At 40.4% G+C, this 26,044-nt stretch overlaps 1 protein-coding gene across 1 annotated transcript in view; it reads right to left on the bottom strand.

The window, feature by feature from the left end:
• FAM83C (family with sequence similarity 83 member C) overlaps positions 1-25,822 on the bottom strand; it is a 35,163-nt gene extending 9,341 nt beyond the window's left edge. Inside the window, exons 1-2 of the mRNA XM_073683537.1 lie at positions 25,052-25,822; positions 5,472-5,639 (exon numbers count right to left, since the gene is read on the bottom strand). Coding sequence (XP_073539638.1) covers positions 5,472-5,639; positions 25,052-25,561 — 678 coding nt within the window. The 5' untranslated portion in view covers positions 25,562-25,822. The remainder of the gene's footprint in view (positions 1-5,471; positions 5,640-25,051) is intronic.
• Between the last annotated feature and the right edge of the window lie 222 nt (positions 25,823-26,044).

Here is a 26,044-nt window from a genome sequence, read left to right as displayed (position 1 = left end):
AGGGAGAGAGAAATTCTTAATATTTTCTATGACACTGATCAACATTGTTATACTCAGCATACCACATATGGACAAGACTATTTTCTCCACTCCCGCCTCCTTTAATCTCTTCATGTCAGTCTTATGTATTGTTACTAGCATAGGTCTACTATACCTCCCAACTTTGAGTGACAAGAAAGAGGGACACACTGCCGCGCGTGTAGCAACAAATTTTATTTACCACTAAGCTAGTACCCTACCCCACCCATTCCTTTATATGCTCCACACAGAAATATTGCTCCTAGTGAAGTCAATTAGTATTCTCGTGCTTTATGGTAATCCTTTAATGTCCCCTACAGTGCCTTCATACAGAATAATTCCCCCACGCAGTCTGATGTCCCTGGCAAACTAAATTCTCCCACGCACAGTATAAGGCCCTCCACAGCGCCCACCACACACTGTACATTCCCCCCACACTGTTTGATGTCCCAACACACACACAGCTCTGGTACATCAACACACACACACACACACACACACAACTTCTACATTAAAATATAAACAACTCTGCAAGATCAGAACACACACACACACACCGAAAGTTTGGACACACCTCATTTAAAGATTTTTCTGTATTTTCATGACTATGAAAATTGTACATTCACACTGAAGGCATCAAAACTATGAATTAACACATGTGGAATTATATACTTAACAAAAAAGTGTGAAACAACTGAAAATATGTCTTATATTCTAGGTTCTTCAAAGTAGCCACCTTTTGCTTTGATGACTGCTTTGCACACTCTTGGCATTCTGTTGATGAGCTTCAAGAGGTAGTCACCGGAAATGGTTTTCACTTCACAGGTGTGCCCTGTCAGGTTTAATAAGTGGGTTTTGTTGCCTTATAAATGGGGTTGGGACCATCAGTTGTGTTGTGCAGAAGTCTGGTGGATACACAGCTGATAGTCCTACTGAATAGACTGTTAGAATTTGTATTATGGCAAGAAAAAGCAGCTAAGTAAAGAAAAATGAGTGCCCATCATTACTTTAAGAAATGAAGGTCAGTCAGTGTGAAAAATTGGGAAAACTTTGAAAGTGTCCCCAAGTGCAGTTGCAAAAACCATCAAGCGCTACAAAGAAACTGGCTCACATGAGAACCGCCCCAGGAAAGGAAGACCAAGAGTCACCTCTGCTTCTGTGGATAAGTTTATCCGAGTCACCAGCCTCAGAAATCGCAGGTTAACAGCAGCTCAGATTAGAGACCAGGTCAATGCCACACAGAGTTCTAGCAGCAGACACATCTCTTCAACAACTGTTAAGAGGAGACTTTGTGCAGCAGGCCTTCATGGTAAAATAGCTGCTAGGAAACCACTGCTAAGGACAGGCAACAAGCAGAAGAGACTTGTTTGGTCTAAAGAACACAAGGAATGGACATTAGACAAGTGGAAATCTGTGCTTTGGTCTAATGAGTCCAAATTTGACATCTTTGGTTCCAACCTCCGTGTCTTTGTGCGACGCAGAAAAGGTGAACGGATGGACTCTACATGCCTGGTTCCCACCGTGAAGCATGGAGGAGGAGGTGTGATTGTGTGGGGGTGCTTTGCTGGTGACACTGTTGGGGATTTATTCAAAATTGAAGGCATACTGAACCAGCATGGCTACCACAGCATCTTGCAGTGGCATGCTATTCCATCCGGTTTGCGTTTAGTTGGACCATCATTTATTTTTCAACAGGACAATGACCCCAAACACACCTCCAGGCTGTGTAAGGGCTATTTGACCAAGATGGAGAGTGATGGGGTGCTACGCCAGATGACCTGGCCTCCACAGTCACCAGACCTGAACCCAATCGAGATGGTTTGGGGTGAGCTGGACCGCAGAGTGAAGGCAAAAGGGCCAACAAGTGCTAAGCATCTTTGGGAACTCCATCAAGATTGTTGGAAGACCATTTCCGGTGACTACCTCTTGAAGCTCATCAAGAGAATGCCAAGAGTGTGCAAAGCAGTCATCAAAGCAAAAGGTGGCTACTTTGAAGAACCTAGAATATAAGACATATTTTCAGTTGTTTCACACTTTTTTGTTAAGTATATAATTCCACATGTGTTAATTCATAGTTTTGATGCCTTCATGAAAATACAGAAAAATCTTTAAATGAGAAGGTGTGTCCAAACTTTTGGTCTGTACTGTGTATATATTATATATATACACACACACACACACACACACACACACACACACACACACACACACACATTATATGTACATATATACAGTAGCGACCAAAAGTTTTGCTTTTTTTTTTTAAAGTGTGATTACTTCTGTCTGGTTGTTGTGATGCCATTTTCCTGATGATGAATTGAAAGTGCATGAAGTTGTCATCATGCAAGACCTTAATTTTAACCAAAATGCTTTTGAATATAAGTATGGTCATTTAAAGAAAACTGACTGCCAAAAGTTTTGCATATACTATTTACTGATCACAACATAGAGAGTAATTCATTTTTTACAATGCCATAACGTAGTATTTTGTAGCATAACCTCTTTCTTTAATTACTGCCCCACACAGATGGGGCATTGAAGCCTGTAGGGTATTCAAGACATCTTCCACTTGCAAATCTTCAAACAATTCAACTTTATTGCTATGGGTACGAGCCCCAACTCGTCACCCTAACTCATCCCAAAGGTGCTCTATAGGGTTTAAATCAGGTGATTGGCTTGGCCATTGCAACAGGCGAACATTTTTCTTTGCTAACCAATTTTTTACTAAATTGGATGTGTGCTTAAGATCATTGTCTTGCTGGAATTTCTATCCCCTGCTTACTTTGGTTTTACTTTGTGGCAGCATTACATTCTCCAGTATATCCTTGTACATGGTAGCATTCATATTTCCATCAATTCTCTGCAGAGGGCCAATGGCAGATGCTGAAAAGCAGCCCAAAACATGACATTGCCACCTCTATGTTTCACTGTAGGTGTTTGGTACCTTACATCATTACGTTTTAGAAAATTGGCGGTATATATAGTGCTTGCCATCACTACCAAACAGATTGAACTTGGAGTCATCCGACCACAACATCTCAAACCAATCTGTCTCTTTCCATTGGCTGTGTTCTTTGGCAAACTCAAGTTGGACCTTCCGGTTCTTTGCAGAGATGAAAGGCTTTGTGACTGGAACTCGTGCATTCAACCCTACTGCTCTTAGCCGTCGCACCAGTTTGGCAACTCACTTTGACCCCATATTCTTTGTTCACTTTGTGCGAAATCTATACAGCACTTTTATGGACATCAGATATTGACTTTTTCTTAATAATGTGATCAACTCTAGAGGAAGTTTTCCGTGGTAGTCCACTTCTAGGTTTGTCAGCTGTTCCATAACCTTCTTTTTATTTCTTTAATATTAATATATGTGACCATAGACACTGAGAACAGTTGAATTCCATAGCTACCTCTTTTTGGCTTTTGCCTGACTTCACTCTCAGAATAATAATAAGCTTCCTGACAAGGTGATAAATTTGGCTTTGTCTTTGCCATGTTTTAACCTCAAAACACACGCAAAAAAAATTAGGCAAAATTTGTCTACCCATGGCAAAATATACAAAACATTTGGCCCAACAAATATTAAAAACTAACACATAAAGAGATAATACAATGTCAAATAAAAATTTTTTCCTTATATCTGACAACCATTTGCTTCCAGTTTACTAAAATCACCAGGAAAAATAGCACCACAACAACTAGACAGAAGTAATCACACTTTTAAAAAAATGCAAAACTTTTGGTCACTACTGTATATTATACAAAGTGTAAAAAATCTACACACCCCTGTTTAAATGTCAGTTTTTTGTCAAGTAAAAAAGTCATACCAAAAAGAATAATTTCAGAACTTTTCCAACCCTTAAAGGAGTTGTCCACTACTCTGACAACCCCTTCTCAATCCTTATATTTTATCCCAGTAAAATAGTAACCCCCCATACTCACCTCTGGTGCTGCTGCAGTTCCAGCAGTGTCAGCACTGGCTCTCCCAGTGCTCACATGACATTGTTGTGTCATGCGATCCATGTAGCCAATCAGTGCTGGCTTCGGACAAATCAGTCATCCTGAGGAAGCGAGAGCTGTGGCTGCTCTCTAACTCCTTCCTGATGTCTATTACTGTCAATTACATCTGAAGGAGAGTGAGGCCAGTGCTGATTGACCACAGGGATCTCGTGACATAATGTCACGTGAACACCGGGAGAGACAGTGCCTACACCACTGAAATGGGACTGGCACCATAGGTGAATATAGCTGTTATTGGCATTTTAATGGCGTGCAGACTTTTTATATCCACTGTGTATATACAGTATATATGACTATCAGTCTGTCCATAGACTGAATGGTCGAGCAAGATTTTGTCATCGTGCTTCTCCACTCTTATATTTAACTGTATCTGTGTACTGTGGACACAGATACAACTGAAGTAGGTACATATTTCTGACTTTTCGGGACAGCTCCCCAAATTTGGGTTAGTTGGTAGAAATGGTCATACTTCTTTTTTGAAAGGTAACTATGCTTGTGTAGCAGCAACACACATGCAGCTTTACAACTTACAGTACAAGCCCTTCAAGGTTTTCCATTTATTGCAATAGAGGGCACAGTTTTTACATTAGAGAAACAAAAAAAAAAGGCATTGCTATAACGGGTGTAGAGTTATACGACTAGGCCCTGGTGCCTGAAGGGGCACAATATCCTGTTTATAATATAAGAAGATAACAGTTGCATAAATGGCGTGTGGTAGGTTGAGGCCCAGTTACATATTTTGCATTGAGGCTAGAAGCTTCAAGTTACTCCTACAAGGTAGTATAAACCTTGGTATGATTATTTGTTACCTGCTACAAAGGTCAGAGCCTCAGGAGACATCTGCCAGGAGAATATATGTTGCATGTCATGGAGATAGTGGACTTGCATTATAACATCGCATCTAATTGTTAATGGGGTCAGATTGGCAAAACCTAGCAAAAGACTTCTCTGTCCGATTTTGGTTGGAAGGTGCAGAATTTTGCCATCATAGACTTTAATGCTGTCGTGCAAGCAGCGTAGCTCATGCCGAACTGTCCAGAACTTCATTAGGCTATAATTTTGTGGCAGCATGTGTCACATGACAACAAACCTCAAATAAGTTGCTCGACAAAAAACATGCCTGTGATTAACTTTGGGAAGTCTATTTTAGAGCTATAATTTTGCTATAAAAAAAGCAAACCTGCTGAATCGCAGGCTCAACTGAGGTTTATGGAGTGTGACAGTTGCGATTTGCAACACAACCCCATTGACAATAAATTAGCGTGATGTCGCAATGCATGCCCGCAATCTTCCTGTCGCACAACCAGTGTCACCGAGTAGTCCTAGTCTTAGGCAGGGTCAGACCTGCATCTAGATCCTCAATATGGTCGAGCTTTGTTTTGCTGTCCATGCTTGTATGCATACTGCACAATATACATGAAATACACAGAACTTACAGGTATTTGAACTTTATTGAATCCCAACTTCTCAAACATCTCTACGAAGTACATAAGGTTCTTCTCATCAAGCAACAGATACACAGGGACTTTTCGTTTACTTGCTGCTTCTATCATATCACATAAGAGGTCCACATCTGTGAATAGATCCATGACCAAAGCAATGACCTACAAAAAACAATAATATAATAATAAATATAACAAATGCATTGAAATATTCAGTCAATCTTCTGTAGACAAAGCATAGTTGAAAGGGAACTCCACCTAAAATATGCCATACTGCAAGGTTGCCATGACTGTGACTATGGTACTAGACAGTACCAAAAACAACCAGCTTTATTTAACCCTTCACCTTCACTTCAGAGTCTGTTTTCACCTTCCTGACCAGGCCAAATTTTACAATTCTGACCAGTGTCCCTTTACGTGGTAATAACTCTGGAATGCTTCAACATATCCCAGTGATTCTTAGATTTTTTTCGGAATACATTGAACTTTATGTTAGTGGTAAATTTAGGTCCATATTTCTTGGGTTTATTTGTGAAAATATCAGAATTTTGGAGAAAATTTACAATGTTCAAACTTTTCATTTTCAAGCCCTTAAACCAGATAGAACGTAATATCACACAAAACAGTTACCAGGAAGTTGCTAGGAAATTAGAAGGGTTAAAAGTTCATCATTTTTCCAACAAAATTTACTAAACCAATTGTTTTTGGGACCACATCACATTTGAAGTGACTTTGCGGCGCCTATATGACAGGAAGTACCCAAAAGTGACACTATTTTCAAAACTTTACCCCTTAAAGTGCTAAAAAAAACACATTCAAGAAGTTTATTAACCCTTCAAGTGCTTCACAGGAATTAAAGCAATGTGGAAGAAAAAAAAATGAAAATTTTTCTCTTTTTCCCATAAAAATGTTGCTTTAGCCCCAAATTTTGCATTTTCACAAGGGTAACAGGAGAAACTGAACAGTACAATTTGTTGTGCAATTACTTCCGAGTACTCAGATACCCCATATGTGGTGGAAAACTACTGTTTGGGCACACGGCAGGGTTCAGAAGGGAAGGAGCACAATTTGACTTTTGGAATGCAAAATTGGCTGGAATAGATAGCTGACACCTTATCATGTTTGCAGAGCCCCTAACATGACTAAACAGTGGAAACTCCCACAAGTGACCCAATTTTGGAAACTGCACACCCCTCAAGGAATTTATCTAAAGGTGTGGTGAAAATCTTCAACCTCCAGGTGCTTCACAGATTTTTTTTTTAACTTTGAGCCATGACAATGAAAAAAAAATGTTTTCCATAAAAATGTTGCTTTAGCCCCAAAGCACACCTGAATACACCAAAATCCTATGTGTGGTGGAAAACTATTATTTGGGCACATGGCAGTGCTCGGGTGGGAAGAAGCACCAATTGAATTCTGGAGCCCAATTTTGGCTGGAATAGACTGCAGATTCCATGTCACATTTTAAGAGCCCCTGACATGCCAAAACAGCAGAAAACCCCACAATTGACCCCATTTTGGAAACTACATCTCTTGAGGAATTCATCTAGGGGTGTAGTGAGCATTTTTAACCCTCAGGCAATTCACAGAATGTTTAACATTGGGCTGAATAAATTGAAAGTTGCCTATTTTTCCACTAAAACGTTGGTTTGGACTAAAGTTTTCAAAATGGATAATAGGAGAAAATAAACAGTGCAATTTACATACGTCAATACTCCATATGTGGTTCAAAAGTAATTTTGAGGCGCAGTGCAAAGCTCAGAAGGTAAGAAGCGCTATATTGGAGTTCAGATTTTGTTGGAATGGTTTGAAGGTGCCATGTCACATTGCCACATCCCCTGAAGTGCCAGAACAGTGGAACTCCCCCATAAGTGACCCCATTCTACACACTACATCGCCCAATGGATTCATCTAGAGGTGCAGCGAGCATGTTAACACCACATGTGCCTGACAGAATTTTATACCATTGGGCAGTGAAGAAAGAATAATTAAATTTTTAAAATGTTGTTTTAGCCCCAAATTTTTTATTTTTTATAAGGGATAATAGGAGCAAAATGGAGCTCATAGTTTGTTGTGCAATTTCTGCTGAGTTTTCCAATACCCTACATGTAATCGGGAAATACTTTTGAGGGACAGTGCAAAGCTTAGAAAGGAAAGAATGACATAATATAGTGCAGATTTTGCTGCTATGGTTTGCGGGTGGTATGTCACATTGGCAGAGCCCCTGAGGTAGCAGAACTCCCCAGTTAGTGACCCCGTGTTACAAACTACACGTCTCAAACTCATCTAAAGGTTCAGTGATCATATTGACAACATGAGTGTGTCACAGAATTTTATATCATTGGGCAGTGAAAAAAAAAATTATATTTTTAACACCAATATTTTGTTTTAGCCTCATATTTTACATTATCACTCTGGGAAATGGATAAAAGTGGCACCAAAATTTGTCTTACAATTTCTACTGAACGTGGAAATACCCCATATGTGGCTGTACAGTACTGCTTAGCCACATGGCAAGACTCAGGAGGGATGGAGAGCTATTTGACTCTTGGATCACAGATTTTCCTAGAATAGTATGCAGACTCCACATACAGAGCCCTTATGTACGTAAAGAGCAGAATCCCCCCTCAAGTGACCCCATTTTGGAAATTACACCCCTCTGGGAAACATCTACATGATTATTTTTACTCCATGGGTGTTTTCCAGAAAAGAGCAGCAGTGGATGTTGCTAAGGGAAAATTGCAAATCTGCCATTGTAGTGATTGTACATTGTGGTGCCCAGTACATTATGCCCAGCTCGTGCTTCTGGAGTTACGCACCCGTAAACAAAGCAAGCTCTCATCGCTAGAGAAATGCCAAACGTGGACACTAAATGTGGTTTAGGTACACTGTGGGGCTCAGAAAGGAGGGGGGCATTAGGATTTCGAAGTGCAGAATTAGTTGGATTTCTATTGGGGGGAGAGGAGCCATTGTCTCATGGAAGCTACCTGATTAGACAGCTTTATTCTTCAGGTCAATGTGATTACAGCGATACCAGATTTATATAGTTTTCTTATGTTTGGCTGCTATCATACACTAAAATATGTTGTTGTTTTTTGCAAAAAAGCATTAGTATATTTTGAGAGCTATAATTATTCAATATCTTTCAGAGTCATGTGAGGGCTTGTTATTTGTTTTTATTGGTACCATTTTCAGGCACATAACATTTTTTGATCGCTTTCTATTCCAATTTTTGGGAGGCAGAATGAACAAAATCAGCAAATCAGAATTTTTTTTTATGGTGTTCACTGTGTGGTAAAAGTGATAAGGTAGTTTTATTCTTTGGGTCAGTAGGATTACAGCAATGCCACATTTATATTATTTTTTTTATGTTTTGCCGCTTTTACGCAAAAAAAAAAAACAATTTTAGAGAAAAAAATAATACTTTTTGCATCGCTTTATTCTGAGAGCTATAGCTTTTTTATTTCTCCACTGACGGAGCCTTTTTGCGGGACAAGATGGTGTTTCCAGCTATACCATTTTTATTTATATTCCACTTTTTGTTCAGCGATATAACGAAAAAGCATAGTTTTTTGGCATATTTTTATTTTTTAACTGTGTTCACTGAAGGGGTTTTATATGACAGTTTTATAAATCAGGTCGTTCCGGTTGCGTTGATACCAAATATATGTATTTGTTTATTTTTCTTTTTTTCATAAATAAGCGTACTTGTGGTTATATATTGGTCTTTTTTTATTATTTTGGGATTTTTAAAAAATATTTTTACAATTTTTTTAAACTTTTTTACTTAGTTCCTCTATGCGACTTTTACTTTTATTACTCTGATCGCTGGTATAATGTATTGCAATGCACCAGCACTGCAATTCATTATATATGTCAGTGCTACACTGGCAGAAGCCTTAGACCATGCTCCTGGTATGGTCTAAGCAGGCCACCATCACTGGCAGACCCAGAGGTCAACAAGACGATCTCGGGTTACCATGGCGACCATCAGGACCTTGCGACGACCTTGCGGGGTGGGGGTGGGGCGATTGGAAGGAAAAGAGAGTTCCCTCTCTCTTCCAGATGTACCTATACCTATGTCATCGATCGGGAACCCCTATCAGACCATGATGTATAGGTATGTCGAATGTCGTGAAAAGGTTTAAAGGGGTTCAAACATGGCATACCTACAAAAAATAAAAAACAGAATGAAAAAAAGCTTATTTACTTAAAAGGGGCAGAAAATCTGCAACATCAAAAACTCAATAAAAGCTCATTGTGGGAATGTAGCCTAAGGCTACATTCACATGTTCAGTATTTGGTCAGTATTTTACATCAGTATTTGTAAGCCAAAACCAGGAGTGGTGATAAATACAGAAGTGATGACGTGTTTCTATTATACTTTTCCTCTGATTGTGCCACTCCTGGTTTTGACTTACAAATACTGACCTAATACTGAACGTGTGAACATGGCCTTTAACACTTAAAAAGAAAAAAAAAAACAATAAAGCGAGTGAAAATATGCAACACCTTGAGCATGCTGTAAAATATAAGAAATGCAAGAATTAAAAAAAAACATGAACAGAAAAAAACCTTGAAAAAAATCAGTGTGTAGTTTATTTTCAGTTCCATCATATTTTACCATATGTCAAAAATAAACCGGTTGTTCAGCATTTTCTGTTGTTTTTCTTAAGGCTATTCAATATGATATATGAAATATTTACAACAAGGTATTTATGAGTTTGAGATAAGTTTCACGTACCGAGATTTCTGTCTGACTAACAAATGCATCTTTTTTTGCTGAGAGGTAATGAATGTTTGAAATTATAGATAATCTGTCACTAGATTTCACAATACAAACTGCATACATTATTGAATAGATCTCTTAGACCTGATAAGACTGGTGTACTTACTTTGAAAACCATGTCAGAATGGCTGTATTATCTATTATTATGTTTTCAAGCTTAATATTACGAACATTTTATGAGTACAGCTAGATCTGTTCTCATAAAATATTGTTTTTTGGTATTACGTTAAAGTCGCTATTTTCACATGCAGGTTTTTGGCATTTTGTTCATTTTTTTAATTTAATATGTTATAGTATCTCCATGCATGTTTGCTGTTTTTTGCTACGTTTCTAGCTTTACAAGTCATAGATTTTATGATTCCCAGTTGTCCCATGAGAGTCACATGACTTTCTGGGTCCTATCAACTGATCGCCTATCAGTAGGATAGGTAATCAAAATGAGATCGGTGAGGGTGTGATACCCGTCATCTCACCGATCAGTTGAAATCTGCTCCGTCAGCAGCCAAATGCTGTTCTGCCCAATACATTGATTATATCCCACCATTGACAGAGCAGATTTCAGCTGAATTGTGTTGGTGTTCAAGTGTTGGACTGTTACTGATCTCAAATTGATAACATAAGGATAGTAAGTCCTGGAGAACCTCTTTAAGGCCCTACTTTACAAATAATTGCAATCATAGCAATAACTGGATTGATATTAGAAAACCTGTTCTTTAAAGGTGGAGACTGTACTAATCGGTAACCACCTGTATTACCAAATGGAATATAACACGTATATCTGTTCAGCTAATTGTAAAGCGGCCAATAGTCAATTGATGGATTAGCATGGAATTGGGAAGTCTCATGATTTCTCTGCTTTTGTCTCGAATTAATTCCACTTGAAAAAAAAAAATAAGTCAGATAATTCAGAGATCCTGCAGGATGGTGTTCGGCAGCTGCTGATCTCCCCTGTGCTACTGAGAAAATGAATACATTTTAGTTTTGATCTTGCAAGGAGGAAAAAGCACATAGTTGATATTGTGCAGTGTATAGCATCATCATATGTGATACTGGGTCATGTGTCATCATATATGATACAGCACCCATATTAGTCAGGTAATTAGAGTTTAGTCTGCCAAAAATACCATTATAATGCTTTTCTAAATGTTCAAAAGTTTGTCAGACAGCTAATCTCAGATCTCTATTTAATTTTATGTTATGTTAAGCATTGTCATAGCTGGCATAGTGTACCATCTACAGTGCTGGCCAAAAGTATTGGCACGCCTGCAATTCTGTCAGATAATACTCAGTTTCTTCCTGAAAATGATTGCAATCACAAATTCTTTGGTATTATTCTCTTCATTTAATTTGCTTGCAAGGAAAAAACACAAAAGAGAACGAAGCAAAAATCAAATCATTGATCATTTAACACAAAACTCCAAAAAAGGGCCAGACAAAAGTATTGGCACCCTCAGCCTAATACTTGGTTGCACAACCTTTAGCCAAAATAACTGCGAACAACCGCTTCCGGTAACCATCAATGAGTTTCTTACAATGCTCTGCTGGAATTGTAGACCATTCTTCTTTGGCAAACTGCTCAAGGTCCCTGATATTTGAAGGGTGCCTTCTCCAAACTGCCATTTTGAGATCTCTCCACAGGTGTTCTATGGGATTCAGGTCTGGACTCATTGCTGGCCACCTTAGAAGTCTCCAGTGCTTTCTCTAAAACCATTTTATAGTGCTTTTGGAAGTGTGTTTTGGGTCATTGTTCTGCTGGAAGACCCATGACCTCTGAGCGAGACGCAGCTTTCTCACACTGGGCCCTACATTATGCTGCAAAATTTGTTGGTAGTCTTCAGACTTCATAATGCCATGCACACGGTCAAGCAGTCCAGTGCCAGAGGCAGCAAAGCAACCCCAAAACATCAGTGAACCTCCGCCATGTTTGACTGTAGAGACCGTGTTCTTTTCTTTGAATGCCTCTTTTTTTTTCCTGTACACTCTATGTTGATGCTTTTTCCCAAAAAGCTCTACTTTTGTCTCATCTGCCCAGAGAACATTCTTCCAAAACGTTTTAGGCTTTCTCAGGTAAGTTTTGGCAAACTCCAGCCTGGCTTTTTTTAAGTCTCGGGGTAAGAAGTGGGGTCTTCCTGGGTATCCTACCATACAGTCCCTCTTCATTCAGATGTCGACGGATAGTACGGGTTGACACTGTTGTACCCTCGGACTGTAGGGCAGCTTGAACTTGTTTGGATGTTAGTCGAGGTACTTTATCCACCATCCGCACAATCTTGCGTTGAAATCTATTGTCAATTTTTCTTTTCCGTCCACATCTAGGGAGGTTAGCCACAGTGCCATGGGCTTTAAACTTCTTGATGACACTGGGCACGGAAGACACAGGAACATTCAGGTCTTTGGAGATGGACTTGTAGCCTTGAGATTGCTCATGCTTCCTCACAATTTGGTTTCTCAAGTCCTCAGACAGTTCTTTGGTCTTCTTTCTTTTCTCCATGCTCAATGTGGTGCACACAAGGACACAGGACAGAGGTTGAGTCAACTTTAATCCATGTTAACTGGCTGCAAGTGTGATTTAGTTATTGCCAACACCTGTTAGGTGCCACAGGTAAGTCACAGGTGCTGCTAATTACACGAATTAGAGAAGCATCACATGATTTTTCAAAGGGTGCCAATACTTTTGTCCACCCCCTTTTTTAGGTTTGGTGTGGAATTATATCCAATTTGGCTTTAGGACAATTCTTTTTGTGTTTTTTTCATTGATGACAAATTAAATTAAGAGAATAATACCAAAGAATTTGTGATTGCAATAATTTTCAGGAAGAAACTGAGTATTATCTGACAGAATTACAGGGGTGCCAATACTTTTGGCCAGCACTGTATAAACCCACTATGGGAAGCTGATCAATAGTAAGGTAATACACGCACGCCGCTAGGTTCAGATGGGGTGAGACAGGTTACATGAATTCTTTGGCATCCTGGGGGAACCATTACTCAGGGCGACCATAAACCATGTGCTGCAGCTTCTCTCAGGCACACAGGGGAATTGACCCTCAGGCACAGACACTTAGGTTGTTTCACTTGCTGACCAGACACACTTGACAAAAGTCCTCATAAACGGTAGAACAGTAGCATTTAATAAGAAGCCGCACAGCCAGTGCAAGTTAAGTCTTATGAGCAACAGGCTCCAGTAACAAACAGTACATTTTCCTTAGCAGCACAGCAGCTCACAGTCTTCCCAGTAGTACAGGACAGCACAATTCTAATGCAAAGGCACATTAATGAACACAGCATTCTTTACAGCACAGTGAGATGGAGGGGGGGGGTTTCCTGAGGGAGATGATCCCTGTGACACCATTTCTTCCAGTCCTTATCTTTCTGCCTGACAATACTCTGCACTACTAGTTCAGGAACTCTACCTGACGTGTGCTTAGCTTCACTCCTGACTAGAATCCTTTTCATTTACAGAGGCGCTTCTGTCAGATGCAGAACACACACACCACCTTTCTCTTCAGCTCTAGCCAGACAGTAAACAACTTCCCCACAATCCCCCTGGGGCTCTGCTAAAACACCCCCTTCTCCTGAGACTGTGTTAGCCCCTCTAGTTGCTGAAAGCTTCTGGAGCACAACACTTCCTGTCTCATATGCTTGTGTTACTGCTAATAGTGACTGAATGCTTTAAAGCAACAGCACTACTTCTGCATGCCACAAAGGCTATATTCACACATTGCATTTTTTCAGCAGCAAAACCTGATCTCTTGCCAGGAGGTTTGTTCAGGATTGGTCTTGCTTTTTTGCTTGTTTTTTGCTGTATTTATTTGATGCATTTCTTTTCCACTGTCCTTTTGTCTCTTTATGCACGTGCATAAATTTCAGTGGAAAAAAAAATCTCATTCTATTTTATCAGGTTTTGGCACAAAAAACGCGGAAAAAAACTGACACCTGCATTACTTCCAATGGGTGAAAAACAATGAAAAAATGCTGAAAGAAGTGACACGCTCTATTCTGCAAAAAACATGCAGAGCACAAAATCCTGATAAAAAAATCCAAGATGTGGGCATGAGATTTCAGGAATCTCATAGACTTTGCTGGTACTGTAAAACGCACCTGAAAATTTGCATAGAAAAACCGCATCAAAAAAATGCTGAAAAAAACACAATGTGTGAACATAGCCTTACATGTTATATGAGTTTGGCTGTATTCACACAACCTTCTACACTGTGCAGTGCTATTTTACCAGAGGACACCATAAGAACAATAGATTCCTTTGATGTCCATTTGGATAATCTGGAATTGGAAAATGGATCTATTATGGTGATCAAGACATTGTTATAAACGGAGACCAATATGATAGATGGAGCAGATCTATATAGTGTCCATTACAAAAAAATGCATCCTTAAAATAAGTTGGTAAACTGCTCGTTAATTCATTAACCTCTCTAAGTCAGATGACACTAGACAAATGTCATCTGACTTAAAGAGGTTGCCTTATCTTCTTAATGGGTAAAAATCCAAAGCGCTTGTACAACAAACAACTTTGCAATTTACCGCTATTGAAAATCTTCTCTGTTTTCAGTAACAGAGGAATTTTTAATTTTAGGCCGGAGTCACACTACCATACAACACAGCCGAGTGCTATGCGATAAAACATTGGATAGCTCTTGGTCCTGTGTTATTCTATGGGGCAGCTCAGATCAGTGATTATGTTTTCATGCTGATTCGGCATGAGAGAACAATGACGGTATGCTGCGATTTGCAGCGAGACTCGATTCGCTCGCACCCATACAAGTCTATGGATGCGTGTGAAACATCTGACTGCACTCTGATGTCATCCCAGTGCAGTCCAATATATGCAGAATTAGGCCATGGAGGACATAGAGAAAACAATTTCTCAGTCTCCTCCACAGCTGTGCTTCGATACTCTCATGTGAGAGGATCGGAGCACAGAGCACTGACACTCTGCTCACACTCACAGCAGAGCAGGATCCGAGGGTCATTAGCTCTCGCCTCGGATGCCATACGCTGGTGTGATTCCAGCCTTATAGTGTAGTGCTCGTTGCCTTGGTTTACGGCCACTGATACAGCTCGCAAGTGCAGCTCTGATAGCTTGCTGGATCAGGCCAATTTCACTGCTCCTTTACTCGTCTGATGCTGCAGAGGCAAAGCTGCCACTGCCTGCAGCATGGGAGAGCGCACCTGAAGATTGACAGTTCAGACCAGCAACATGGTCACAGACAATCTTCAGGAGCGCAAATCCCATTAGCAAGGAGTATATCTGGAAACAGAGAAGTGGGGCGTTCCTGAAGAAAGAAGAGTAGACAACCCCTTTAGGCCCCCTTCACATGTCTGTGTTTGCAGTACGTGTAGCATGCGTTTTTTCATGGATGCCACACGTACCCATTATAATCCATGGTGCTGCACACATGTCCGTGTGTTTGCACTGACCGTGTGTCTGTGCAAATCACACGGAGACATGTCTGTTTTTTACCAGCAGCACGAGTGACAAGGGCCAATGCAAGTCTATGGGTCCGTGTAAAACACATACAGTACATGGATGCCATCCACTTGCTGTACATGTTTAACATTGCAAACTATAGGAGAAGCTTTGGAATAGATTTTTTTAAGCCATACCGGAAAAAACAGATGCCGTACAGATGGCACACGGATGACACACTGATCCAAAACACTGATGACACCGGTACTGTTTTTTCTGCTACTGGTATTATACGGACGTGTGAAGTTGGCCTTAACTTGTTTTTAATAATCTTAGTGGAAAGTTGCCCATATACCTTAATCATTTGCAAGCCTTCAATTATTCCCTCTGACCTCTCCATACACATGCATGTTCGATTAAGTTGAGCATGTTTGCACTTTCAATGGGGAGAGGCAAATACTGTATGTTGCTTCCAGAAATCTCCTTTGACATCTGACATCATTTATTGTGAAAGAGTTGCGATACTCCCAGCTGAAATCAGTGACTTTGCCAGCCCGGCTGAAATCAGTGACTTTGCCAGCCCGGCTGAAATCAGTGACTTTGCCAGCCCGGCTGAAATCAGTGACTTTGCCAGCCCGGCTGAAATCAGTGACTTTGGCTAATCTTGCTCTAATGTGTATAGCCACTACATTGAATCCTGCACGTGAGCTTATTATGATGACATTTTGCCTCTGTGACTCATTTACAGTTTATCATTTGTGCTGAAACTTGTGACTTTCCCTGCGGGCGTCTGAATCATGTTTACCTATGTGACACCACACACTGATCGTACATGTAGCTGCTTCATGTGACTCTTAATTGAATATGATCATCTGCTATGATTTATGTTTATTTCCCTAGACAGGATATCTTCTCAAATCTGACTTTCCAGGTTTGGAGTTTCAGACCTGTATCCGGCCTGTTTTACAATGCCGTAACACAACTGCATTATAATGCACTTACCGTATATAATGGCTACAAAACATAGACAAAGTACAGGTCTATGAAGCTATACAAAAAGATGTTCAAATGTTAAAGGGGTTTTCCACTTTTAGAAAAGTGGTCCTCAAACTTTTGCTGTAATGTAAAATAACAAAGTTAGATAGTACACAGATTCACCTGGTCCATCGCCAGCTGTGTTTTGTTTACAGGGGTGATATCACGACTTAGGCCACGGCCCCACTATCAGTATTTGGTCAGTATTCGGTCAGTATTTTTTCTCAGGAGTGGGAGCCAAAACCAGGAGTGGAACAATCAGAGAAAAGGTATAATAGAAACAAGTCACCAATTCTGCAGTTATCACCCCCTCCTGGTTTTGGCTCCCACTCCTGAGAAAAAATACTGACCGAATACTGACCAAACACTGATAGTGGGGCCATGGCCTAAGCATAGATCACCACTGCAGCCAGTACCTGAGCTCAGGAGCTTGTGCCATCTACATTGGCTGAGAACTATTTGGCTTTGTCATTTTACATGCCAGCAAACATTTTCTAAAAGTAGAAAACTCCTTTAAATATTACTATAGGACTCAACAGTTTGACTTGGGATCTAAAAGGTGTATTATCTAACACGTGTCAAGTGAATGTTCAGCTTAAAGGGGTTGTCTAGGACTTTTACATTGATGGCCTATCCTTTGGATATGTCATCAATGTCTGACCAGAGGGGTGTAACACCCTTCACCCCCGCCGATCAGCTGTTCCCAGTGTCGGCCAGAACTTCTCAGTTAGGCCATGTTCACACGTTCAGTATTTGTCATTATTTTACCTCAGTATTTGTAAGCCAAAACCAGTTCTGGGGGGAAATCCAGAAGTGGTGCACAAGTTTCTATTATACTTTTCCTCTGACTGTTTCACTCCTGGTTTTGGCTTACAAATACTGATGTAAAATACTGATCAAATACTGAACGAGTGCATGTGGCTATACAGAGCTGCACAGCACAGCTCCGTCAACTGTTTAGTGGCCACAGTAGGGTACTGCACATGTGCCCCTATTCAAATCAGCAAGGGGTGGATGTGCAGTATCCAGTGCAGCCACTATTCCATCAACAGAGCTGTGCTGTGCAGTTCCATAACTGAGCAGTTTCGGCCCCCGCAAACACCAGGAACAACTGACCAACGAGGGTGCCAGGTGTTGCACCCTCACCAATCAAACGTTGATGACCTAAGAATAGGCCATCAATGTTAAAGTCCTGGATATCCCCTTTAAATGGCTTATCCTTTTTTTTACAAAAACTGCCCTAAAGTAGGAAATGTTGTAAATAAAAAAAAAGTAAGCATGAATTTACACTTCAGTTCCCTGTAATCCAATAGTACCCATAATAATTTTTCAGTGTAAACAGGTTGCCGATCACCCGATGAACAAGCATAACATTGTGCAGCGCGTTTTGCATTGGGGCCGGCTGTCAGTCAGTGCCAGGGGCGCGGTATACTCTCTATACTCAGAGCTGTGACTGACACCGGAACGTTCCCCGCAGTGTTCAGCTATGTGCAGGCATCGGGCAGGTTAGTAACACTAATAACCTTCAGATTAACCCCGTATCTACAGGTCAATAGCATTTTTTCTAGTGACAGGTTCTCTTTAAATGAATGCCGATTGGTAAATGTTTACCGATCGGCGGTCATTAAATGCCATCGGTCAGTCCTTGTAAACCCTAAGGCGCATATGTTTGGCATGTCAGTATATTTGTTCTCACATGGAAGAGCGGAGTAAGCCATTGTCAGACACTCTTACTAAAGACCCCGTCACACTAAGCGACGCTACAGCGATCCCGACAACGATACGACATGGCAGGGCAGGGATCGTTGCTGCGTTGCTGTGTGGTCACTGGTGAGATGTCAAACAGTCAGATCTTCCCAACGACGCACCAACGATGCGGCGACCCGTAACGAATACGATCTGTATAACGATGCACGCCTATGTGTTTCTGTGTCTGAGTCGTCAACAAGGTCGTTGGTAAGGTGTCAAACACACCGATGCATGCTGCCCAGCGGGGCTTCAACGATCAAAGAAATGTCCAGACCATTCCAACACGACCAGCGATCTCACAGCAGGGGCCTGGTCGCTGATAAGTGTCAAACGTAGCGAGATCACTACTGAGGTCGCTGTTGCGTCACAAAACTTATGACTCAGCAGCAATCTTGCTAGCGATCTCGCTTAGTGTGACGGGGCCTTAACTGTTGCAAACAAAAGGTTCCAGCTTTGAATCTCATTGCCTAATCCTTGTATTCCATTTTATTGGGGATTAGTCAGGCGACCCCCAAATTACTTTAGATGGTTGACAGATTGTATGTGTGTGGGATAGAAAATGGCGTTGTGGGCCTCAGTTATAGGGGGCAGACAGACGGCCGTATTTCTCGTACGAGGATCACATTGAAATCCTCGGACTGACTGTCCTGACCTGAGCGTGACATCTGTATAGAAATACATCACGTTGTCACACTCAGGTCAGGAGAGGTGCCGTACGTGCACTGCGATGCGATCCTCGCACAAGAAATACGGCAGTGTGTCTGCGCCCATATGGAAATGGTACCCATATTTAACTGACCCTATTCCTAATGTAACCTACTCTCTGGATCAAATGCCTAGGTTAGAGAGAAATCCTGGTAAAATATAAAAAAATAGAAATCATTCACCTGGGAAAAAGGTATGTATTTCTGTTTCATATTACCCATGTGCTGGGACCATTCTCAGATATAAAAAAATATGAAAGTGTTGTTCTCTTATCTGTTACATTGAGAAATGTCTGCAGAATTATTAATTCAAATAACTACAGTATGTATGTGCCAAGTGGATGTGGCAACAGGATATAGCCTCACCCTGGTGTATGAGTAACAAGCGGAGTTATACAGAAACACAAAAATACAATTTAAAGAAAACCTTTCATCAAGAAAATGCTGTTCATATTCTGGCATCATGATATAGAGCACATGTAATAACACAGGAGGAGCTGAGCAGATTTATATAATGTTGTAACCTGTACTTTGTATATGGAAATCCCTGTACCTTCTTGACTCAAGGGGCCAGTGAGCGGCTTATCAGTGATTAATAGCAGTGTGTGCATACAGACACAGCTGTTAATCACTGATAAGACCATCCTCTAAGATAAAGGATGTGCAGGGATTTAGGCTATGTGCCCACCATGCAGAAATGCTCCGGATTTTTCCTGAGCGTTTCTGCAACTCCCTGGCAGAAAAAACGCATGCGGATTGTACATGCAGATTGTACATGCGGATTGTACATGCAGATTGTACATGCAGATTGTACATGCGGATTGTACATGCAGATTGTACATGCGGATTGTACATGCAGATTGTACATGCGGATTGTACATGCGGATTGTACATGCAGATTGTACATGCGGATTGTACATGCAGATTGTACATGCGGATTGTACATGCGGATTGTACATGCGTTTTTTCCTGCCAGGGACATGTGGATGTGAAGCGTTCTTCACATGCATTTCCGCATGCGGGTTGACAAGCGCTTTCCAGGTGATTTTAGCATCACTTGGAAAGTGCTTGTCAGCTTGGTCACACTATATAAATCCATGCAAACGACATGGATTTATATAGTGTGACCGTAAAAGAATGGTAAAAAATAAATATATACTTACCCTCTGATGGCCCCCGGAGTCTTTATTCGATGCGTCTCGGCTTGCCGGCAGCTCGCGGTACACTGGAGGACCTGCCGATGTCAGCGGTCGCGTGACCCGTCACATGACTAAATGACATCAGCGCAGGTCCTTGAGTCCACCGCGATCTACCGGCAAGTCAAAAATTTTTTTTTTGGGAAAGAGGAGATGCTAACTAATAGTGATCACCAAAATGATCAAGAAATAAATAAATAGATAGTGATCAATAGCAATATCAATCTATGAAAATATGTCAATTTATTAAATGCAAATGTTTCCTGACACATACACATGTAGTAACAAACTAACAAACATATAATACACCATAAAATAGTGTAAAAACACCACTGTCTAAGGAGCCAGCTGATACATTATAATAGAATCACGTATATAATGATACAACAAATACTATATATGATAATTCAATGAATGAAGAAATACAGAGCGCACAGGCTCAGTGCAATATCTGTGATGGTCAATGATGCCTAGACCCTGCAATGCACTAGTTAAATAACAGGGTAAATGTGTAAAGGCAAGTGAAGCACATAAAAGGCTGAAAAAGCAGAGTATGGCAAAAAACAGTACCTGTTTCCCCACACTGAATGGTGCCCCCACAAGGATAAAAGTACGATCCTAATGGATAACCAAATAGGTCCCTATAGCTAACATAAGCTAATGACCACAGCGGAACCTAAAGCACTAAATAAGGGGATGATACCAGAAAGTGAGAGCCTGTGCTGAAAAAAATATAATAAGAACAGCTGGCGCCGCGGAGCCCAACGCGTGTCGCCACTCACGGTGGCTTCATCAGGGGCAGTTAAGATCGTACTTTTATCCTTGTGGGGGCACCATTCAGTGTGGGGAAACAGGTACTGTTTTTTGCCATACTCTGCTTTTTCAGCCTTTTATGTGCTTCACTTGCCTTTACACATTTACCCTGTTATTTAACTAGTGCATTGCAGGGTCTAGGCATCATTGACCATCACAGATATTGCACTGAGCCTGTGCGCTCTGTATTTCTTCATTCATTGAATTATCATATATAGTATTTGTTGTATCATTATATACGTGATTCTATTATAATGTATCAGCTGGCTCCTTAGACAGTGGTGTTTTTCCACTATTTTATGGTGTTTTATATGTTTGTTAGTTTGTTACTACATGTGTATGTGTCAGGAAACATTTGTATTTAATAAATTGACATATTTTCATAGATTGATATTGCTATTGATCACTATCTATTTATTTATTTCTTGATCATTTTGGTGATCACTATTAGTTAGCATCTCCTCTTTCCCCCCAAAATTTTTTTCACTTGTTAGTTCATGAGATGCTGCAGGTAGATCCCGTTTATTAGATGGTGCCCTCCTCATTTATGGTGGTTGTCTACCGGCAAGTCAGGACAAAGACACCGGGGGCCATCAGAAGGTAAATATAATATTTATTTTTTATTTTATTCTTTTTTTACAGTTTCTATGGTACCCGGGTCCGGAGGAGAGTCTCTTCTTCTCTAGACCCGGGTACCATCCGCACATTGAAACGCATGGAATGCGCATCTACATATACAGTGATGCGTAATCCATGTGTTCCAATGCAAGTGAATGGCGGCGAAAACGCAGCGCTTCCGCAAAATAATTGGTAGTGCTGCGGATTTTTCTGCAATGATTATCCACAGCGGAAATTTCCACCACATGTGCACAGTACATGTGGATTATCATCATTGGGGAACATGGCAGGCCTTCTACCAAGCGTTTTTAAGCGTTTCTGCAGCGGAATTGCTGCTGCGGAAACACTTAAAAAACGCATCGTGGGCACACAGCCTTAAAGGGAATCTGTCACCAGGTTTTTGCTACCTCATCTGAGAGCAGCATAATGTAGGAAAAAAGACCCTGATTCCAGCGATGTATCACTTTGTTTACTGGGTGCAGCAGTTATGACACAGAGTTTTTAGGTGTAGCATGTAGCAGATCTCAGAAAGCTGACTCCACCCACACCAGTTTTCTATATACATTGTGTATTGACAGTGAGCGGCTTATCAGAGGAGGGGCAGAGTTGGACCAGTAGTCGAGTGAGACCTAGTCCGGTCAGTGATAATATCCTACTGATAAAACCTTCATTGTAAGCAAACAACAGCATACAGCCTAATAAATTACACATCCCTGTATACAGTGTTTTACACCCTAGAACATGCAGTCCTCAGACTACATAGCAAAAACCTGCTGACAGATTCCCCTTAAAGGAATAAAATACAAGTTACACTGACTCTTTTCCCCAAAAACTATACAGTAATCTGACCCACTCTCCCAGCTTTATACCATGATGCTTGTAGATTAAACTGACAGGATCCCTTTAAACTGTTTTCTGTGTTCAGTATATATATGCAAAAGTCCTAAACACAGTGTAATGTGCACAGAAGTATTTTAAAAGGCTTGTGTATAAACCCTGATGATTGCCGAAGGTAATTAGCAGCATTCTTTGTTCCTCGACAATCCTTTTTATCGGATTTTATTCTAGCTAGTATTTACATGTGGTAACAATATTGATATTTTGATCCGACATCTTTGCCTTTTCTTGCCAGTCCTGTCACTAGCTTCACCTGCATTTGTATGTGGATCTCTGTTTGGATAAGGGCTGATGTACCTAGGCAACACTATTCTAAAACACAATGCATTCTTTATCACTGTTGTAGAAATACTGTATGTGGAATCACAATATTGAATTCGTACACTGCCCAGGAGGTCTACACAGGAAGAAGAACAATGTTTACTGTGTATGAGCCATTTGGACTTTCACACTGAACATGAGGTCTGATCTGCAGGCAGCATAGTACAGAGTAGAAGGAGCTGAGCAGATTGTTATATGGCTTTGTGGGAAAAGAGTCAATGTTTTATTAATTTATATCCCTGTTCTTTTCATCAATAGGAGTCCAGTGTGCAGACCCTTTATGGCATGTGCATAAAGGTAGCTGCCTATCACTGATTAGGACCGCCCACTGGACTCCTAAGCATATAAAGAGCACAGATTTAAACTAATCAAACATGAGAGATATGAAATCTCCACACAAAATGGTATAAATCTGCTCACCTCCTACTCTGTGACCTGCTTTATACAGATAGGAGAATTATAACGTAAAGTAGAATCCGTCAGCATGTTTTTCTATGTAATCTGAGAGAATCATAATGTGGGGGCAGAGACCCTGGTTCCAGGAATGTTTCACATATTAGGCTGTGTGCTGTAGTTTCAGTCAGTGTTTTTTTCAGCAGGAGATTATCACGGCTGGACTAGGTCTCAAGTGCAGACCAGTCATGCTAATTTATGTAAGTGCCCACACCCCTGATTGGCCACTTGTTGACAATTTATAGTGTACACAGGAAGCTGCCAATCAGGGTGTAGGAAGGTTATCCACAGCTCAGCACTGACCACTGCTACATCTACAACAAAGAAAACAGGGATTCTAACAAAACCAGTCCAATAAGTGACACATCACTGGAATCAGGATCTCTGCCCCTACATCATGCCACTTTAAGATTACATATTAGAAACCTGCTGTCAGATTCCCTTTAAAATTGTCAAATATATTAAATAATTATCACCAATCAATGATTGGACAGTTAAATTACAGTATGGCAATTCTTATTGTTTTTAAAGGTGATAGGCTATAACAATTGTTCCAATAGCAGCTATTTGCATTGTATGGCCATCTTTGAACTTCTCTCCCCTCCCCCTTCTTTTGTTTGTAACCCTTTGCATGCATCTCATATAGACTTTATCCTTCCACTCCCACTCTATTAGGCTTAAAATACCCTCTTTCTTTTTAAAAAGTTTACTCTTTAAAATAAATAAAGAGCAGATATTTGCATTATATATTTAATTTGTAAACTATTTTCATTGGTTGATTTGCACTCACTGTTAATCTTCACTATTACATTAGCAGTCATGTAACATTATCTTGTTCTTATCATCAAACTTCAGTTCCGCAGAAAAAATAATAATAATTAACTAAATTCAGTTGCAGCTAAGCCGGTATCCTACCTCCCCTCCTTCATCACAAACACAGGGATCATGGAATCTTAAAGAACTAATGCTCACTGGGTATTTTCTTTCTACAAAAAAAAGCTCTGAATTGTGATGGGATCAAGGCATATTTATTTAGAACTGATTCAGGGAACCTAATTTCTATGAAAAGGTATAAAATTCCTGGCAACCAAATATCTATATCACCTTTCTTGGACATCTTTGAAAATTAAATATCCTGGGAAAAGGTATTGGGGATTAATAGTCAAATCAGACATCAGTTTTTCTCAACTAATTCTATCTAATTTTGATTCAAGTCTCGGATCAAACTCGCCAATGCAAGTCTATGGGTCTGTGAAAAAACTCGGACAGAACTCTGATGCCATCCGTGTGCTGTCCATTTTTCACAAACTGTTTAATAGAAGAATCCTGAGACACCTCCATCAGTTTTTTTTTTGTTGGGATGAAACTGACCTGTGACCAAGCTCTGATGGTATAAACTGATACAAGGACCAAACTCTGATTACACTGATCAAAAAAACTGATGTGAGTCGGACTGATTTTTTGCATACGAGAAAACTCACTGACGTGTCTGAACTAAGCCAATTTCTCTCCTTATTTCTAGTGAATTACAAATGTATTAAAATAATTATTTGGGAGGAAAATACACTTACCGATTTTGCTTTACTAATGAGGGATCTGATCAGGTCTTTGATGATGTTATTGCGCTGTTTTTGGAAGATAACTTGCACTTCGGTTCCTTTACTACGAGTGAGAATAGGAATATCTGGCCATCCCAGCTCCAGATTAGGTGTCTCAATATCAGACATCATAGGAAAGTAGGTGCCAGATGTCAGTTCAGAAGGACAGCCATCAGGGAATCCAGAGCCACTGCTGTCTCCATCCTTGTCTAATAACGCATCCTCCAATTTATTAATAGTTGCACTGCTGCAGATATAGTCAATGTCCAAGCTGGATAGAAAGGGCAACTCTTTTTCGTCACTGAGTGCCTGTAGATATGCCTTCTCGCCATGTTCCACCAGCACATCTGTGGCCAGTCGTGCGGACTCATTGTAATTTAGCACCAATGACGAACTTTGTCTCCAAGGGTTCTTAAGTTCTTCTACTCTGCTTTTCAGTTGTCCAACAGTCCGCGCTCCTCTCCTTATTTCAGGATTCAGCATCACTGCAGGAATATCAATAGGCCTCCTCTGCTAAATGGTGAAAGCTCTGACTTGTGTGTTGCAAGGCCTTTTGTCTTGGTTGTATACCAATCAGCTGACAGTATTGCTTTTATACTTGTCACTTGTAATGAGTTTCACTATGTATCTACATGAACTCTCCCACTCCACAAGACTTCCTCATACTTTTGCAATCTGCCAGTAACTACTGAACCTAGTTTTGTGATTTCCTAGCTAAATGTTGCCCTGCCCTCAGCACAGCTACCTGTTTGTTGAGTTTTTTTGAAACCTACCCAGCTAATGACTGTTGACGTAGTTACTATCCAACTTGTCCCAGCAGGCTACAGATAAGGCTTCCTGACAACCATGTGCTATTTTATTGAACAATGCAATGCTGACTAGATGGTTCCTTCTATTGTTCCTTAGCACGCTGTAACAGCAGGACTGAGATATATATCTATCTATATATAAAGATATAATAATATA

The sequence above is a fragment of the Phyllobates terribilis genome, unplaced genomic scaffold (genome assembly GCF_046119375.1).
Source record: "Phyllobates terribilis strain yellow unplaced genomic scaffold, ASM4611937v1 Scaffold_5__5_contigs__length_657084704, whole genome shotgun sequence".
Taxonomy (NCBI): Eukaryota; Metazoa; Chordata; class Amphibia; order Anura; family Dendrobatidae; genus Phyllobates; species Phyllobates terribilis.
This window is presented reverse-complemented; position numbering and strand designations above follow the sequence as displayed.